At 48.6% G+C, this 13,738-nt stretch overlaps 1 protein-coding gene across 1 annotated transcript in view; it reads right to left on the minus strand.

Moving 5' to 3' along the window:
• Nucleotides 1-13,106, minus strand: part of LOC135417248 (unconventional myosin-X-like) — a 90,874-nt gene extending 77,768 nt beyond the window's left edge. Inside the window, exon 1 of the mRNA XM_064661090.1 lies at nucleotides 13,002-13,106. Coding sequence (XP_064517160.1) covers nucleotides 13,002-13,022 — 21 coding nt within the window. The 5' untranslated portion in view covers nucleotides 13,023-13,106. The remainder of the gene's footprint in view (nucleotides 1-13,001) is intronic.
• Nucleotides 13,107-13,738: the final 632 nt, after the last annotated feature.

Consider the following 13,738-nt stretch of genomic DNA (forward strand, 5'->3'; position numbering starts at 1 on the left):
TTCTTACCCTCTTAATCCCATCAGCACCATTAGCTCTTTGCTTGTAGGCTTATCATGTTTGAAGAGATGGAATAGTATTTCTATATTACATTATACAGAATGTGGAATGCTAATTCTATTTTTAATGATTTGTTTTTAGTTTAGGTGGGTTTTTTTAAACTACTTGAGTCACTTTAAACACCTTAGTACCCTGGATTTTCCTTATTGTAGAAGATACATCTATTGGCCAACCTCCAGTCCTCCCAATAGAGGAACTGGTTTTAATGACATTAAAAAAGGCCTACATAATTCTAGCTTTACAGTTGTGTTCTGGTCTAGAGTTTCCACATCAAGCAAATTAATTTCCCCTCACCAAGCGAATGAAAAGCACCAGTGCATCTGATCAGCACCTAAACTTACAGGTAGTGTGCAAAGATCACTCCACCATTGCCAGTGACCAATAGCAACAGAAAAAATTTAATCTTATGTTATAGATTCAAGTTTTAAGATCCCAGAGAGCTGATATAAACCATGCATTGAATACAGATTTTGAGGAACTATATAGAGGTCTTTGTGACATCCTCTTACATTTTCTGAAACTCTTGATGCTTGAGACAAAGTGTCCTGAGGCATCTAGGCAAGACATTGCTGTTGAGAAATCATCCATTTCCCAAATCACATTCTGACTATTCTGCATAAACATATGAACAGCAACATGTGTTAAAAGATAATATTTTTGCTGGTTTCACCAAAGAGTCCTACTAGCACCACAGTACAGAGCAAAGAGTCAGAAAACAGCAAGGCTGTGTCTAGAGTTCCCAACTGGGAAAGCAGGATGAAAGAAAACATTTTCTAAGAGACTTAGTGTAAACATTCCCAACAGTGCATTTCAATGCCTTCACCAGTAACCAGTAACCCAGGATTGCACAGATGAGAGCCTGAAGCAAGTGCAATTTAATGAGGAGACAAGCCTGCACCCTCCCATGCACGCTGCACCCCAATGCCATGGCATGCACCCCCCACCATTAGGAGTGTGTCATGATTACAGCACCTTATATGGTCGGTCCATGAAGACAAGAGGGGTCCAGGTTAGACAGACTTTCCACTCTCTGAGCTTGGAAATAAATTTGGAGCTAGATGCAGTTGCTAATCTGACACACAAGTAAGTGACACTCTGTGGGTATGGACACTGTTATTGATTAGATACCATTTAAAGGGGAAAAGAAGGGAGATGAACAATGGGATCATTCTGGTATCTTCAACACGTAGAAATTATCTGAAAGTCCAGACTGACCCAGACCCCTTTCCCAGCAGAAGTCCATGTGCAAAAGCATTGACAAATACTCCTAAAAGGAGATGTAGTTCTTTTATACAATACTCCACAAGCTTATGGCAGATCCTTCTGTGTGCTGTTAAAGACTAGAAGGCAACACGCTGAAGCTACCAGGCACTGTGGCATTTCAGCTGCCCAGAACTACTTACTTCAGTTTTCTTTGATGTTGTAGCTGTTTTTACAACAGCAATTGCCTCTGCCTAGCAGAATAAATTCAACAGTTATGTTGTTTCCAAAAGGAATATCATGCTGATACATCCAGAAAAGGAACCACAAAACAAATAATTATTGTAACTTCTGCCCAGCATAGCTCCCATTTCCTGGAAGGCCAAGTTTGTTTTTGTGCATCTCCTTCCATCAGCCCTTTTTTCTAAAAATCAAATTCCCCAAGGAACCTTGTCTAAATACAGAAACAGATGGCGACACCAAAGAGACTGCCCTCTCTTCACTCCCCTCTTCCCCAATACCACACATCTCATTGATCGGTTGAAAGGATTAAATTGAGCAGAAAACTTCCATGAACTGCCAGTCAGCAAGGCTGAACTTCCATGGGAGAAGCAAGGGCAGTTGCACAGAGCACTGCCCAGCACTGCAGAGCAGCGACCTGCTGGCTCGGGGGGGTCCCAGCAGGCAACATAGAGGATGGGAACACCCTGCTCTTCTAGTACAAGAGTAAAAGTCCTTCAGCTTTCAGTTAGGGATATAGAAGGTCTCACCCTCATCCAGAGACAAAACAGTTTAACAAAGTGAAACAAGCAATCACTAATTTGAAAAGAACACCTTAATAGACAGTGTAGGAACATCAACCAGTGATGATTTTGTGTAACCACTTTCAATCAAATACGGCTGGCTGAATAGTGATCATACAGTCAACCCAAGCCCGTTATATAATGAGAATAGCTCATCCCCTCCCAATTCTTCTTTTACCAGGAGTTTATTAGGGGTCTTGCTTTGGTTTTTACAGGCAACAACAACAGCAGGAACTGAAAGGACAAATAAAGTAGTAACATATTAGAGTTCCTATATCAAGGGTAGGTCACTCGGATGTTAAACAAACTCTGAGACCAGCATCCTCATTCCTATCCTCAGTGACAATCTGTCCATGAACTGGCCTTGCCACAAAGTGTGTAGCAAAGCACAACCCTGAAAACTGATCCCACACCATGGGGTTATAATTTAGAAAATAAAGTTGCTTGCATACAAGGAGCAGTGTTTCATCAGTATTGGCTCACTGTCGTACCATGATGCCTTCCACTATGACAGTAAACTCTACGATGCCATTTTTCTCTGTTCATATAATGTGATCCTAGAGTCAGAAATAAATAACGCTTCCTGATATTCATGATATCAAGAAATCAATCAAAGCCACAGATTTATTTGGCCTTCTATGCCTTTTTTTACAAGTCTGAAACCAGAAGTTCTCTCTTACACTCGCACGTCTGTATCTTAATCTCAGCAGATGCAGTATGCTGTGTTGGCAGGGAAAGAATAAGGGAGATCTTGCATGCTGTACCCAGGGAATGGGCATAGAGGCAGATGGCAGTGCACAACTCCTACTGCAGTAGACATTAGAGTGTGTAGACACCAGCTACATCCTCCTCATCAGTTATTCAGCTACTGAAGGCAGCAAGGTAAGCTCCAGAGTACAAGATACAGAACTCTGTACCTGCAGGTGCCTTGGCCTCTCCAGAGCCTCCCATCTCAGCAGGAGGCACATTCAGAGATTGACATGAGAAAGCCCCTACTCCACAACTGTACCACTCTTCAGAAACAAGTTATCATATTCTGTTCTTATTTGTGTATTCTGGACTACCCTTGAATCTTCATGTTCTCCCAGAATGTCCTCTCTCTTCTGGAAACGGCTTCTTCCCATACACAAGCAGGAATGAGCTGCCTCAGCTGAATTTGATGAGAAAGCAGTGCTGCCTCTCTCTGAGTGCACTCAGAATCCCATTCCTCCTTGTGCACAAACCTACACAACTCCCAGGAGTAACATGCTCAGCAGGGGCTACAACCAGAAAGGCTGCATCAATTTCCAGGGGTTATTCAGAGAGGAAAAGCACTTTTGGTAGGAAGACATCTTTCAGTCTATGAAACAAGCATACAGTTGTCTGCTATTTCCATTACGGGATGTTTTTAATGTTTTATTTGTACATGAACATAGCTGTCTCAGCCTCCAGATGTACCTACAAACACAATACTATGAGAGGCTCTTGCAGTCCCTTGATTTAGGTAACTATCCCCAATCAGCCATTCTGAAAGGGGCAGAGATGTCTCAAAAATGTACACCCTGCACTGAGAGTCTGAGACAAAAATCTACATGGGTGCTAGAAGTTTTCAACTCTAACTACTATATACATAACATACCTTTGTCCTTCTAGCACACTGAAGCTGTTCAGTGGGTATTGGGCATCCAAGCCTTGTGTTTTTCCTGGCGATGGATCCATATGCTCCTAGGCTTGGAAAAGACTCTCCTTGCAGCGCTGCGCTATGCCAGCTCTCTTTCCTCAGTGGGCTTTGCGGTTGTAAACCACGAGGCAGAGACTGGGCTAGAAAGGCCCTTGCAATCCAGACAAAGCTGGAATCAGGTTTCAATAAATGCACTTTTCAACAGATTGATCTGGATGATCATGAATAAGTGATAGAACAGATATAAAGAGCCTTAGCTAATGGATATAATATTGGTGGGGAGGGGGAGTCCCTGACACCCTAAACCCATATGGTAAGGAATGCAACCTTGCTGTTTTTCTGATGTCAGGCTGAAATGAAGCCATACAGTCAGTTCCTGGGTTATATCTGATCAGCAAAACCAGGACCAGCTGCTGAAAGGGAGGGGCAGCCCAGGAGCCCATAGGTAAGAGAGACAGAAGCAACAACAGCTCAGTTGGCAGAAGCCAATGTGGAGTAGCTGGGAAGAGGGACAAAACCTCAACAGCGGTAGGGGTAACAGAAACAAAAGTCTACTTTTTGTAAGGCACAAGGAGGACACACTGTAGAGCAAAAAGGGACTGGATTGCACCTGTCCAGTCCCATGGTTCCCACACAGCAGCCCACTGAGCCTAGGCAGCCTCTGCAAGCCAGCACAACTCGAAGAGCTGAGCACAGACTGCAGCCGTGGGTCCTGCTGCTCCAGAGCTGCAGCCTAGAGTGAGCCCATGACTCATTCTAGTTTTGCCAATTAGCAGCCCCATTCCTCACTAATTAAGGAGCAAAGCCCTCAGTCTGCCAGCAGCTTTGCAAAATAGCAATATCAGGAAAAGGTCTGTGCATTTTAAATCATCTAAGAGCAGTTTGTCACTTCTGGTCACTGATGTATGTGCACTGCTTCCCACTCCCCTTTCGCCTCCCCCTCCCATCTGTTCTGTTCCTCTCTCCTCCCCCAGTTTGGCTGCTGCACAGCTTCTCTTCTCACTCTCCAGCACATCTCCCAACTTCAAATATCTCCCAGGAAATGCCTGGTCCTTGGAGGTAATTCTTGATCTTCTCAAAGAAGCAACTACCCAGCTATAGCAACCACACCAACTCCTCTTCATGGGAGTGGAGGGAGTGAATCCCCAACTGTTTCTACATACTTCAGGGCTGCCCTTTGCCATGAGCATAAGGTGCACAGAGAGGAGGCAGGTGTGACTTTACTGTATGCTCTCTCAAGGCTCAGTTTAAGATCAGCTGCCCCCTGCAATTCCACTGGGGCAGTGGAGTCACTCCCCTTCTCAGCTGAAGCAACAGTCCTACAGGGTTTTGCAACTGCCTGAGAACTTCTCACCAGCCTTGAAAATGCATACTAAATTTAGTTCATAAAACTGAACTAAATTTAGTTAAATTCATATTGCCTTCTCAATAAGCTCTACCCCACCTAAAAGTTGAATTAAAACAATGTTGTTCCCTAGGCATGTTACTCACATGTATATCTACAGATGTGTATTCCCTGTCACATCACAGCAACAGTAGCTTTACCACATCATCTCTGTAGCCCTGAAAGAAAGGAGGCAACATGGCATGTGCTAAAGCCCAGCCTGGCCCTAGCAAAACTGTTACTGACCAGCCTGCAGCTCCAAACATAGCAAGTGAAAAGGTATTCCTGCTCTGCTCTCAACAGGAACATTGCTTTGGGTCTCCTCTCCCTCTTGCCACCAAATACATAGTGACACAGCCTGCTTGCAGTTCCCTCCCTCTCTCAAATTCAGCCTATGACTTCAAGGGTGAGGCTAGGCTGATGAGCAGTACAGAAATCTTCAAGGTTCACAGACTAGAGCTCAGGGCCTCAGGAAGCCATGAGGATACAGCAGTCTGTCACAGACACACCAGCTCCAACATGGTGCCTCAAGAAGCCACAATGCAATGCCTTTTGTAAAAATCTCGGATGAGAGCCCTGAAACAGTATTTCTTCCGCAATGTTTATGCATAATTTGGGATTATGTCCAATACCTTTTTGTATCTTGCTACAACCTTTATTTCAATAATTCCTTACCTTGTGGAGTTCCACCACCTACTCACACATTATACAGAAACGTACGCTTTTAAACCAGTCTCATCACTGTGAAGCAGAAAATCCATTTTTCTTGCGGTCAGAGGTAGAGGAACAGAGGAGTTCAATCCACCTTCTCTGTCTCATCCATTATTTTCTGCTCTTTTGCCATGTCTCCCCCTATTTGTCATTTCACTAATAAACTAATCTCAGGTTCTTTAAACTCTTCACGTGAGACATTTTCCTGGTGTTTGATCGTCCTGAGTGTCCTTCCCTCAAACACCATACAGACAGCAAGCGGAGTGCCTCTGAGCTGGAATACACTGTCAGTCTATCTGAAATAAGAGTGAATGTGGGGAAAAACTGGGGAAACAAGCCATGTAAGAAAGAAGGTGGGAGACAGTGAAGACAGAAGAGTCCATATTTCACTGTTTTCTAAAATCACTGGGTGCTACTAGCTAAAATCATACATGTGCTAGTAGCAGCATCCAACTACTAGATGTGGATGGCAGTATTATGAGTAATGATGCAGATATGCAAAAGTTTTTAACAAATATCCCTGGAAAGCACCCCTCTTGCATCACATTGCAATGCTGACGTGCTTTCCCATATATTAATAAATTAAAAGGACATAAAACATTTTAAAAATCAACAGGTCCAAGAGTTCCCAGAGATCTGTCCAATAAAGTTTCTCACCAACTGATATTAATCTTTTATAAGTCTGGTAATGCTGAGGAAATTCCAAGGGATTGAAAGGGTCAGAGCCTAAATGGGAGTGATAGCAGGATTATCCCACGTAACCATGGGTTGCTTAGTCTGAGGACCCCAGGGAAAATACAGAGGTTTTGCTCTCAGCTGTTTCATCTTAAGGATACTCTGGCTTTAATTGTTTTCCAGTGCCAGTCAACATGTAGAAAGAAGTGTAGTCAAAAAGAGTCCTTCCTCAGCATCCAAGCATAAGAGAGAAATAAGACAGTGATTGACTCTCCTGGCATTGCTCATGTAGAACACAGTATTCTAGTAAAAGTCAGTTCTTGAGCAAACAGAAGCAAAGGGATCTCAAAACTGTTGTTATGCACAGGGAAAATCACAACTAATTGAGGGAGTTTCTAACAAATATCTGCAGTGACAGGGTCAGTACTATTTCATATTCTCATCAGGGACCTAAAATCAAAACTAGCACTGACAGTACTAGCAGATGCCAACATCTGGTAGATAAGTAAGTACCCACAAGGAGGAGACCATCAGAGCAGTGTGGATTCCACAGCCCACTTGTTTGAAAAAAAAGGGATTAAAGTACAGCCAAACAGAAAGGTCATCATCAGGAGAGAAGGAATGCAAGGAGCACTTCAAACAGAGGAATGTCTTCTGGAAAGTCACAGACCCAAAGAGGATTGTGAATTGCTCAGCAGAAACTCCCAGGACATTTGGTTGAAACAAGAGCTGATGCATGTCTGGGATGTATAAGCAGGAGTAAGGAAGTTTACTGCTTACTTATCCTTTGAGTGAGAAAGAAGCCTTCCAGATACAACATAAAAGGCTCAGTCATTTTTACTATTCGGAAAGATCCCTTGTAGTGCAAAAGTACTTGTGAAAATGTTAATGTCATTATGTAGATTTGCCAGGGCTAGGGCTGCCCTATCTAGCCCAGACACTGATAGGGGGGAGCAGTGTGTGGCCCAGCATGGGCTGCAAACCTCTCCTCTTCAATTAACCACACCCTGCTGAGAGGACACTGATGTCAGCAGCGCTGAGACCCCTACTCTGCTACCTCCTGGCTCCCCTTTGCCAGCAACCCAGAGGCAACTTGGTGGCGGAGAATAATTTTTTACAGACAGAGAAGTTATTTGGGACAAAACAACTCTCATGAAGCAAAGTAGGACCCAAAAATGGATGGATCTGCCAGACACTTTAGAAATGAAGCAGGATTTATTTTAAAACAAGGTTGCATAACCACTTGAAGAAACTGCAAAAAGCGGGGTATCCTCCAGAAATAAGAAGCCTTTCCAGAAAGTGTGATTCAGCCAAATCTTCATCATTGGCTCAAGACGCAGGTAACAGGAATAAACAGGACTAATACACCACCCTGGTCCTAACCCTAATTTCCACCTTCTCACTGAATATGCTGGTCACTGTACCTATGAGAGGGCCCGCCACCAGTTCGGTTGCTGTGATAATTATTGCATTTCTAATGACAGGACCTCAGAGTACCCTGGACACTGTGCCAAGTGCTGTATGGCAGACAGGCCATCCGTAGGTGTTTTTCCTGAGACTTGGCTCTACAGCACTGCTGAACTGTGGGCAATCTCAGAGGGAAATGAGGAGGCAGAACTGCAGAGTTTAGGGTAACTGGAGGATAACCAAGAAACCCAGACTCTCACAAGTTTCAGTCTTAATGATCACATTTAAATAGTTTGCAGATTCTCCTTAAAGCAAAATGGGAAACAAGAAATTGAGAAACATTGTGATTATTATGTTAAATAAAAGTGTGGCAAGAAGTGAAACCAGAGCAGAACAAGGTGGTTTTGGAGACCATGATGGGGCAGCTGTAGGCTGGCCCGGGGCAACCTGGCATGCTTCACGGGGAGACTCTCATCGAGAGCCTGCGCCAGCCCACCCTCTTGCTGCTGATGGGATCTGACAAGGTCGCAGCTCATGCAGCCTGGCTCCAGATGAATGCCCTAAGGAGGGAGCTAGCAGGACTCTCTCTCTTCCACCACACACTTCTTCATGTCACCTTTGGCACAAGAGCTTTCTTCCCTGCAATTTCTGCTCCAGAACACGTCAGTCGAAACCTTGTGTCCTACATCTGCTTCTTTATCACTCCGAATGGTTTGGGGGAGATGCAGCTGGGATAGATGATTCTGCATCTCAGAATATCCATGCTACACTAGCCCCATGGATATCTTCAAGGACAGTGGTACTTCTTTTTAGCTGAACTAAAGTGATTAATTAAACAGAGAGGAATTGCTCTCTTTTGTATTGACACAGAGAGCATTACATACACAGGATGGATGTAATAGTCAGAATTTCTGTCTCTTCCCAATCTCTTTGGTCTTCTTTTCTAAGAGGTCACAATACTCTCAGTAGACTAAGAGGAGGTTGTCAGGAAAAGTTGACAAAGCATGTGTTCCTGAGGGGAGAAGAGAGGCTTTGTTGGAATATCCCTTTAAAGAGCAGCCTCACTGATAAAGAAGATGATGCTCCATGTACCTTTTCTTTCCAAGATGGCATTTTCCTAAGCCAATGGTTGTTAACACATGGGAACTCAGCTCTCTTTTATCTGTGAAGACAGCACATCACTCATGGTCAGTGTCATCCAAGTCAGCTGAACCACTTCCCTTATCTCAGACAAGAGTCTCTAGATAGATTCTCCAGGACATCCGGCCAGGCTCCTCTCTCACAGGAACTCCACCTTCTCCCAACGGCAGGGAGCATGGGAAGGGCAAACCAAGATATTGAGAAACCTAATCCAGCATGCCATGTATAAACTCTTCCCACTTGGCACAATCTGGGCTCCCTCAGACACTGGTCTCTGAATGATGTAGCCAGACAGCTTCAACCAAGAGCCCAAAGCTGGTGAGAATCGCATGTGCAACCAAAAATCAGACCAGTCCTGTACCTGCTGCACCCATGGATCAGGCAGGCTCCACACTGCAAAGATGCTTTCACTGTCAAGTCCCTTCAGTTCTTCTCCTTACCCATGTACCCTGCCTGCAAATGTTTACACACATGAGTTTACACTGGGACTAAGGAGCCATTAGAGACCTGAAGGACAGTGAATACAGTCAAGTGTCATGTGGTTGGCAAAGGGCCACACTTTTCAGACTTGCTGATAGCTTTGTGAAGTAGCCAGGCACTTCCCACTTGCATCAGGTAGTCAGCAGTTGGGGCAAAACTGCCAGATCAAAAGAAACCTGGCAGAGTTGACTGCTTCCCACCTCAGTTTGGGGCCAAGAAAGCAGCTCAGATGCATGCATGGTGGCAACTTGGGTAACCTTTGTGCTCCTCCACAGACTTGACTCTGAGACTTCCCCCTGGTCTGCGTGTGTCCCTGGGGGAGATGGCTCCTCTCCCTACCTCCAAGGCAGATGTGCCAGGCCAAAAGAGGAGAAGGGCTATAGTCAGAGAAAGATGGGAAGGATGAGGAACAATAAGTGAAGACCATGACAGCTGTAGAGAGGACAATTCTGACCATCACAGCCATGCAGGACATGAGCATAGAATCCCCCTGCCTTTCTCTCTGCATGTGAGAAAGTTTAAGAACTTCAGGGGATTTATTTTACAACACAGAAGAAAAGCTTTGGATTTCACCAAAAGAGCAATGAGGAAAACTGTCTTTCGTGTTGCAAGAGCAATGAGGAAAATGCTTAAAATGTCAGCATTTCTAGGCCAGTGGCACGTGAGAAGGAGAACAGCACCTGTGACTCCACTGGATGCTGCTGGTCAGTGCAGGCTGACAATGGGACCGTGCTGGCTGGTCACTCCAACTGGAGTACAGAAGGACAAGATGGGAGAAGTGTCTCCTTTAACTCTGGTCATGACATTCCTGCTCCTTGGGGGAGAATTGGAGAGCGAGTCATATCCTCTGTGTCACCCCACATCCTGCCCACACTCCAGACACACAGGGAAACCATCATCTGTCACCATGCCACAGCCCTGGCCTCCAGGGCCCCTCCTCCCTGCCTGGGCACAGGACTTGCTGCAGCAGCCAAGAAAGGAGATGGCAGAGCACACACACTGTCTCGGCTCCTCCACTCAGACCCGTCTGGAGCAAAGGCGTCATTCATCACATCTCTGAGACATGCTGCACAGCAGACCTCAGATGGCAGAGGCGCACATCTTTGTGCTGTACCACTTGCTGAGGATGAAGTCTTTCTAATCTGGCCCACCTGGGACACTGCAGGGGAACAGTGGTGGCAGCACACACCCTGCCAGCTCGCTGTCCCTGGGGTCTGCAGGCAGAGGAGGGCACGGCACATGGGAATCCCTTCAGTAGTGTCAAGTTGGCACAACCGGCCAAAACTATTCCCCCCTTGGCAGAGCCTGGATGATAAGTAGGTTGAACCCATCACTAAGCCACTTATCATAGATAAATTTCAAAGAATAGGAACTCCTTTGGTCTCCAGCTTGCTGAAGGGGGAACCAGGGGAGCTGTAAAGACCCATGGCATCCCCATCTACCCCTCACATTGCTGAGCATGGTATCTAAATGCTGCAAGCACAGCATGGGAGCCTGCTAAGGCAAGACCAACGGCATGCTGGGGTTTAAGCCATTCCTTGTAAGAGACGACATGCATCCCCTGGGACAAGCTCATTTGCTGCTGCTGCAGAAAGAGGTGAAGCAACTCCCTTCTATTCAGGCTTTCCCTCCTACCAAGAACCCCCTCCCCCCTCCCCCGTTGAGAAAGAGGAAGAGTGACTGGGGTGCAGCAAATGCCAAACATTCCCGCTCTGGGGAAGCATTCCCTCTTTCCCACCCCCACGGCCTTTCCTGCAAAACAAAGCTTGATGCTTTCCCATACATGTTCACTCCAGCTCTCCAGCCTGTGATTTACAATAGATGTGGGACTCTTAGAGAGACTTTGGCTTCAGGACTGTCCCTGAGTCTTTCCCTGGAAATCCCTGTTTCTCTACATAATGGTAGAATCATGCCTGGACAAGTAGAGCTGGACATAGCAGACAGTTCTCTGATGGGTGCTACTTGCAGAGACATGCATCTCTGGGCATCCCCTTTCCAGCTCCCACTCCAATCAGGTGCTTCAGGCTCCTCGGTGGCTACTCCTGTTGCAAGAGGCCAGGAGGTTCCTCCTGACAGAGGGGTGGGCAAAAATGCTCTGGTGAAATGGCCCTTTGGGAAACCCTGGCCTTCATCTGATTGGATACAGATGGCCCAGGCTTCCAGGAGCAGCAGGTTAATCAGTTAATGGCTGAAGGATGCTGGGCGATGTGCTGCTGCGCATGCTGCGGGGCAGCCCCAGCCTCGCAGCCCCAGGGCAGCCACTCCTTCCTCGCTAGGGCCAGATCTGGGAAAACATCTGTTCTGATAAAGAAAGTACTTCACCAGGGAGGGGGCAGGCCTGAGCCCATTAGCTGCTCCAACCCACTGACTACGGGCTGCTCGGGAGGGGCTGCTAGCTCCCCACCGCACCCGTGACTCGCAAGGCCAGACACTGGGGTTAATAGCCTGGAAACCATCCGGGGGTTAGAGGGGGCAGATGTCTGTTGCCTCAAACAGGAGGCTTTCAAACCTCAGATGCAGACCTTAGGATGGCCCTGTCACCCCACAGTGCCTGCCGTGCCCACTGCCAGTGCCACAGGTACCCGCTGTCACCCACGGGGCCAGCAAGGGCTGCCCCGGCCTTGCACCCACCTGCCCCTCACAACCAAAGGAATCACCAGACTGGGCTGGAAACCTGTGCACGCTCAGGCAAGGAAAAGGGCAAGAGAGAATTTCGGGGCGTCCCGGCTGTGCACGGCACCTGGCCCCTCCCGTTCAGTCACTCGCTCCCCCCATCATCACAGTGCCCCGCACGGCTGTGTGCACAGCGGCGAGGGCACCGCGGACAGGCGGGGACCAGAGCCCGCGACTAACAGGTACGAGTCCGGCTGCTGAGCAGCCGTTCTGCCCGCCGGCGTGACGGTGACTGGGCAGGAGCACAGAGGGGCAGGGGACTCCCATCGCACGCTGCCCGGCCCCTCACCGGCCCGGTGCCCCGGCCGACAGCCGCGCCGTGACACGCACACGCAGGCAGGAGCAGGCTCCGGACTCTGAAGTCGCTCTCGAGGATTAAAGAGCCGGCTCTGGGCAGCCATGACTATCATGCGACAAACCCTCTCCTCCCGCAAGCAGCCCTCGGCCGGCTTTGCCGGGACCACGCATCGCTCGGGCTCCGGCTCCCGCAACCCCTTCAGCCCCTCGCACGGACTTGCCCGGTGCCACGGCGGGCTGGGGAGCGCTCGGGGACAAAACCTGCCGCATCCTAGCGCTCCAGAGAAAGTGCAACCGGGACCACCTCGGCGAGGGGGCAGCGGGGGCGCGGCGAGGCCCGCGGGGAGCGCAGCGTCCCACGGCCTCGGGGACGCTCCTGGCCCGGGGCGCGGCACCCCGGTGCCCGACTCGCCCCGGGACCCGATCCTGCCGGCCGGCCTCCACTCGGCCCCCCCTCTCCCAGCCCTGTGCAGGGACCAGCCCGGCCGCCGTCCCCGTCCCGCCGCTGCCCACCTGGCGCAGAGAGGCGTCCATCGGCGGTGCCACCCGCGGGAGCGCTGCCGCCGCTCTCAGCGCCGCATCGCCGCGGCCGGGCGGGCACGGCTCGCCGGCCCCGCGCCGCTCTGGCTCCGCCTCGCCGGCCGCGGGCAGCGGGAGCGGCCGGGCCGCCCGCTCCGCCCCGCTCCGCCCGCCCCGGGGCGCGGGGAGCGCGGCCGCTGCGGCAGCGATGGGGCCGTGCTTGTGCCGGAGCGTTTAGGGGCGGGATGAGACTGTCTGGGGATCAGCCTGCACCTCGAGAGTGGGGTGCCGAGAAGGGTTTGGGGGGGGCCCGAGAGGCCAGTGTCACCCACGGACACGCAGCGGGGACGGGGGACCACTGCTGCACACAGCCACAGCAGCCACGTGTGGACCTTTGTATGGGCAACTGATGTCATCTGGAATAACAAACATTTGGGGTTTGGGGTTCCCTTCAGCAGACCGTCATAGCACGTTAACAGGACTGTTAACAGGAATTCTGATAGAGCTTCAGAATGATGTCTCTGAGATCTGGAACAGCTGATGAAGAGCAAGAGGTTGGGCAAAGTTTGTCTAGATCATAGTTCGAATATAGAACTTGATCACAGATCGTGGCCAGATCATAGTTCACAAATGCACTGTGAAGGTATTTCTTGCCATCAGAAATTACTTCTTTATTCTGAAAGAAAGGAGATCTAATAGAAGGGGCTAGGGGAAGGTTTTTTTAAAATTAT

Source organism: Pseudopipra pipra, chromosome 7 (genome assembly GCF_036250125.1).
Source record: "Pseudopipra pipra isolate bDixPip1 chromosome 7, bDixPip1.hap1, whole genome shotgun sequence".
NCBI lineage: Eukaryota > Metazoa > Chordata > Aves > Passeriformes > Pipridae > Pseudopipra > Pseudopipra pipra.